Raw genomic sequence first — 6,000 nt, forward strand, 5'->3', positions numbered from 1 at the left:
TTATTAAAATGAGCAATAGATACATTTTAGATGAATCTGTCTCTTTAGTTTTCTCATTCTACCATTCTAAATGAGCATTTTACTCTTTTACATGCCTGGAATCTTGAAATAGTTGAGAAAAAATTACTTGAAGGTATGTTAATTTCACGAGCTCTTAGAAGTCAATTTAGCCTATACATAAAGAAAATGGTCCCGACATCAGTTTAGTACGGTCGATTTACAGTGTTGTGTTAATTTCTGCTGTACACCAACATGACTCAGTTATACATTCTTTTTCATATTCTTTTCCATTATGGTTTATCACCGGATATTGACTATAGTTCCCTGTGCTATGCAGTAGGACCTTGTTGGTTATCCATCCTATATAGAACAGTCTGCATCTGCTGACCCCACACTCCCAATCCTTCCCTCCCCCACCCCTCTCCCCCTTGGCAACCACAGTTCGGTTCTCTGTGTCTGTGAGTCTGTTTCCTAGATAAGTTCAGTTGCTGACACCACTAGCTTTTAGCTCCTGCTGGGGAGCTTCTGTGGGCTTTGGTGGTGGGTGGGCATCCCAGACCAACTGAAGCCACTTCAGAGTGAGATCCTGGGCCTCAGGAATTTCTAAGTAGGTGATTTTGATGTGCAGCCAGGATTGAGAACCACTGAGGCAGATACTTTATCTTACCTGGCCATCCTGGAAGCCATGTGATATACTTTATCCTGAAAGCCTCTGTGAATGTCCAGGTTTATCGGGTTGAGGCGTCGTATCCGATATCATGACAGGGAGTGCTTCCCTTGAGAACACCTTGTGCTGTGAGGGAGCATGCCCCTGTAAAGATATGAATCAGTGTTAGTACAGACAACAGAGTGATAATTATCCCCTAACAAGTAGTACTGAGAGAGAAAATCAATGACCAATCCAAAAGGTTCCTAGCTTTTATTTTTGTTTCAGTGTTTCTGCTTACAAACCTTCAGAAGAGTTGTTGACTCAGTTAAGCAGTCTTATTCAGTTTGCCTTTCTCTTGCTTATGCTTGTGTTGATGCAGGTAAATCACACTTAAAATGAAAAGACTCTCAAGATGGTTTTTACTTTGAGGTAAGTGGGGGGAAGCGTGCCCAAGGGCCTGGATGACTCACAGACTAAAAAAAGCCAACTCAGTTCTGTCCTCAGAGAGGTTTTAACCTCCTAAATGTTTGCACTTCAGTTACTGTCTCACTGCAACCACTTAAGAGACCCCAAGCCAGAACTGCCCAGCCAGGCCCTTCCTGAATTCCCACCTCAAAGAAACATTTCCACTTAGAAAAATTACAGTATGAAAACTTGGAGAAAAGATGGCAGAGTAGAAGGACATGAGCTCATCTTCCTTATGAAACACCAAAATCACAGCTAACTGCTGAACAACCATCCACAAGAAAAACGCTGAAACCTACCAAAAAAGATATCCTACATCCAAAAGAGCCACCAGGAGATGGCAGAAGGGGTGCAACTGTGATAAAATCAAATCCCATACCGGCCCAGTGGGCAACCCACGAACTGGAAAATAATTCTGTCACAGAAGTTCACCCACAGGAGTGAAAGTTCTGAGCCCCACATCAAGCTCCCCAGCCTGGGGGTCTGGCAATGGGAGGAGGAGCCCCCAGAGAATCTGGCTTTGAAGGCCACTGGGGTTTGTCACAGGAATTCCATAGGACTGGAGGGAACGAACTCCACTCTTAGAGGGCACACACAGGGTCTTGTGTGACTAGGACCCAGGGAGAAAAGCAGGGACCTCATAAGAGTCTGGGCCAGACCTCCCTACTGGTATTGGATATGGCTCACTGCAGGGACAAAGACACTGGCAGTGGTAGTTCTGGGAAGTTCTCATTGGCGGGAGCCCACCATTTTCTCACCACGACCTGGCCCCGCCCAACAGCCTGTAGGCTCCTGTGCTGGGACACCTCAGGCCAAACAACCAATGGGGTGGGAACACAGCCCCACCCATCAAGAGACAGGCTGCTTAAAGTCTTCCTGAGCACACAGCTCCACCCACCAGTGGGCAGGAACCAGTCCCTCCCACCAAAAAGCCTGCTTAAGCCCCTGGACCAACCTCCTTTGATATACGCAGATCAATCAGTGTGGTACACCACATCAACAAATTGAAGAATAAAAATCATATGATCATCTCAATAGATGCAGAAAAAACTTTTGACAAAATTCACCACCCATTTATGATAAAAACTCTCCAGAAAGTGGGCATAGAGGGAACCAACCTAATCAAGGCCATATGTGACAAACCCACAGCAAACATCATTCTCAATGGTGAAAAACTGAAAGCATTTCCTCTAAGATCAGGAACAAGACAAGGATGTCCACTCTTGCCACTTCTACTCAACATAGTTTTGGATGTCCCAGCCATGGCAACCAGAGAAGAAAAAAGAATCCAAATTGAAAAAGAAGTAAAACTGTTACTGTTTGCAGATGACATGATACTATAAATAGAAAACCCTAAAGATGCTACCGGAAAACAACCAGAGCTCATCAATGAATTTGGTAAAGTTGTGGGATACAGAAATCTCTTTCATTTCTATATGCTAACAATGAAAGATCAGAAAGAGAAATCAAAGAAATAATCCCAATTACCACTGCATCAAAAAGAACAAAATACCTAGGAATAAACCTACCTGAGGAGGCAAAAGACCTGTACTCAGAAAACTATAAGATACTGATGAAAGAAATCAAAGGTGACACAAACAAATGGAGAGATATACCATATTCTTGCAATGGAAGAATCAATGTTGTCAAAATGACTATATTACTCAAAGCAATCTACAGATGCAATGCAATCTCTATCAAATTACCAGTGGCATTTTTCACAGAACTAAAACAAAAAGTTTTAAAATTTGTATGGAGACACAAAGACCCCAAATAGCCAAAGCAATCCTGAGAAAGAAAAACTGAGTTGGAGGAATCAAGCTCCCTGACTTCAGACTGTATCACTTACAAAGAGCTACAGTAACCAAAACAGTCTGGTACTGGCACAAAAACAGAAATATAGACCCATGGAACAGGATAGAAAGCCCAGAGACAAACCCACACACCTATGGTCAATTAATCTATGACAAACAAGGCAAGACTATACAATGGAGAAAAGACAGCCTCTTCAATAAATGGTGCTGGGAAAACTGGACAGCTACATGTAAGAGAATGAAATTAGACACTCCCTAACACCATACACAAAAATAAACTCAAAATGGATTAAAGACCTAAATGTAAGGCCTGATACTCTAAAACTCTTAGAGGAAAACAGGCAGAACACTCTGGCATAAATCCCAGCAATATCTTTTTTTGATCCGTCTCCTAGAAGAATAATGGAAATAAAACAAGCAAACAAAACAAAAAAGGACCTAATTAAACTCAAGAGCTTTTGTACAGCAAAGAAAACCATAAACAAAATGAAAAGACAACCCACAGAATGGGAGAAAATATTTGCAAATGAAGCAACCAACAAGGGATTAATCTTCAAAATATACAAGCAGCTCATGCAGCTCAATATCAAAAAAACAAACAACCCAATCAAAAAATGGGCAGAAGGCCTAAATAGACATTTCTCCAAAGAAGACATACAGATGGCCTAGAGGCACATGAAAAGGCTCAACACCACTAATTATTAGAGAAATGCAAATCAAAACTATAATGAGATATCACCTCACACCAGTTAGAATGGCCATCATCAAAAAGTCTACAAACAATAAATGCTGGAGAGGGTGTGGAGAAAAGAGGAACCTCCTACACTGTTGGTGAGAATGTAAATTGGTACAGCCACTCTGGAGAACAGTATGAAGGTTCCTTAAAAAACTAAAAATAGAACTACCATATGACCCAGCAGTCCCACTCCTGGGCATATAACCATGGTTTGAAAGGATACATGCACCCCAGTGTTCACTGCAGCACTGTTTACAATAGCCAAGACATGGAAGTAACCTAAATGTCCATTGAGAGATGAATGGATAAAGAAGATGTAGTACATATATACAATGGAATATTACTCAGCCACTAAAAAGAATGAAATAATGCCATTTGCAGCAACATGGATGACCTGGAGATTGTCTTTCTCTTTCTGACTCAGTATGATAAATATATGATATCACTTATATGCTGAATCTTAAAAAAAAAAGATGATACAAATGAACTTATTTACAAAACAGAAACAGACTCACAGACTTTGAAAACAAACTATGGTTACCAAAGGGGAAAGGTGGGGGAGAGGGATAAATTGGGAGTTTGGGGTTGATATTTACACACAACTATATTTTAAATAGATAACCAGCAAGGACCTACTGTATAGCACAGGGAACTCTGCTCAATATTCTGCAATAACATATGGGAAAAGAATTTGAAAAAGAATAGATACATGTCTAACTGTTCAGGTGCTGGACACCTGAAACTAACACATCAACTATACTCCAATATAAAATAAAAATATTTTTAAAGAAAACTTACCTATTACCTATTCTTCAGAAATATTCTTAATGGCTACATAATATTAAAATATGTGTTTGTACTATAATTTATCTAATTCCTTATTAAAAATACTAGGCAGCTTTTAAAATTTCTCTATTCTAAAAAAAGCCCCACATAATCTTTGTGATTTTGGTGCATATTACTTTACTGGATTGATTTATATAAATAATCTTGAAGCTCTTGATAAAGATTGCCAAACTACTCCCCAGAAAAACTGAAGCAATTATATTCTCAGTAGCAGTGTTTGAGAATATCAAAATTACTACCATGTCATGGACCCAGGCTCATGTACATTTTGGAAATCTTTGTCAATTTGATAGGAAAAAGGTATATTTTCAAATTCATAATTTTTATGAAGTCTCAAACATTTAAAAAATAAGAGCATTTTTCTCTTGTATGCCATTATATTTTAGAAAATTTTTAAATTGAAAAATTTATATACTCATAAAAGATAAAAAAAATAATTGTGTCCTCAGAGCTGAAGAAGGCTTTTGTTTTTCTTCATTTGACCCTTCCCTCTTCTTCCCTTTATTCACTTGCTCTTTCCTTCTCCTCTTCCTTTGGTAACAGGAGTGTAGGTCTTGCTGTGAAGGGATGATCTGCAATGTAGAGTTACCCACCAACCACACTAATGCGGTCTTTGCTGTGATGCACGCTCAGAGGACGTCTGGCAGCCGTGCCCCTGCGCTCCACCTACCAGTGCTGGCCTGGGCCTTCGTGCTGTTGTTGATGTGATACCACCATTCCTGGGAGAGGCAGAGACCAGCCCTCTAAAGCACAAGCCAACAGCTGTGTAAACAGTGAACTTTGGAGTGAAGACCGATCTTGCACTTGGTGAAGAATGCTCACTGGACCGCAAAGCAGAAGCCAGTTAGTTGTTGCTTAGCTAAAATGCTCCTGCACGAGGCCACTGAGGAAGGGGACTTGGCAGGGACTGAGGGATTATGTGGATTTTATATTTCTTGATCGAAGGGGCTGCATTTTGTCACTTCTGCAAGGAGAGTCTTGCCAGCAGCTACTATGGGCAGGTTCAGTAGCCTGTATTGTCCCCACCTGACCAGGCCTGGAGCAGAAAGGACTCCTTGACCTGATCAACTCCTTCAGGGGCTGCTGGATCAGACCCTCTCTTTCCCGTGATTAGCTCAGAGCATCTCTACGAAATATAACCCTTCCCCAATAAGAAAGCAATTTCCCCGCCAACGGTGTAGTCAATGAGAAGGGCAACTACAAGAAGAAAACTTCCAGTGGAACTAATATGAAACCCATTTGCTATTGTGGGGGGAAATAAAACTTTTAAATTATACAATGTAAAATGCATGCTTATGTGTTTCTTGGCTGATGGGGAGACCTCAGATGAAACATTAACCAGTGTCATAAGGGAGGCCAGTTGAAGTTATGTGTTCATGCACCACAGGTGATATATTCTAGCTTAAAGTATAAAATTCTATGCCATTGTGACTTACTTAGTTTTTTCTTTTGGGTGAAGGACCCTTCTTAGGATGCTAAATGCAAACTTA

At 40.5% G+C, this 6,000-nt stretch overlaps 1 protein-coding gene across 2 annotated transcripts in view; it reads left to right on the forward strand.

Annotated features, from left to right (window-relative positions):
- LYPD6B (LY6/PLAUR domain containing 6B) overlaps nucleotides 1-5,739 on the forward strand; it is a 41,112-nt gene extending 35,373 nt beyond the window's left edge. For both annotated transcript variants that reach the window (XM_060107074.1, XM_060107073.1), the window contains exon 5: nucleotides 5,054-5,739. In XM_060107074.1, coding sequence (XP_059963057.1) covers nucleotides 5,054-5,218 — 165 coding nt within the window. In that variant the 3' untranslated portion in view covers nucleotides 5,219-5,739. The remainder of the gene's footprint in view (nucleotides 1-5,053) is intronic.
- Nucleotides 5,740-6,000: the final 261 nt, after the last annotated feature.

This window comes from Mesoplodon densirostris, chromosome 8 (genome assembly GCF_025265405.1).
Source record: "Mesoplodon densirostris isolate mMesDen1 chromosome 8, mMesDen1 primary haplotype, whole genome shotgun sequence".
Lineage (NCBI taxonomy): Eukaryota > Metazoa > Chordata > Mammalia > Artiodactyla > Ziphiidae > Mesoplodon > Mesoplodon densirostris.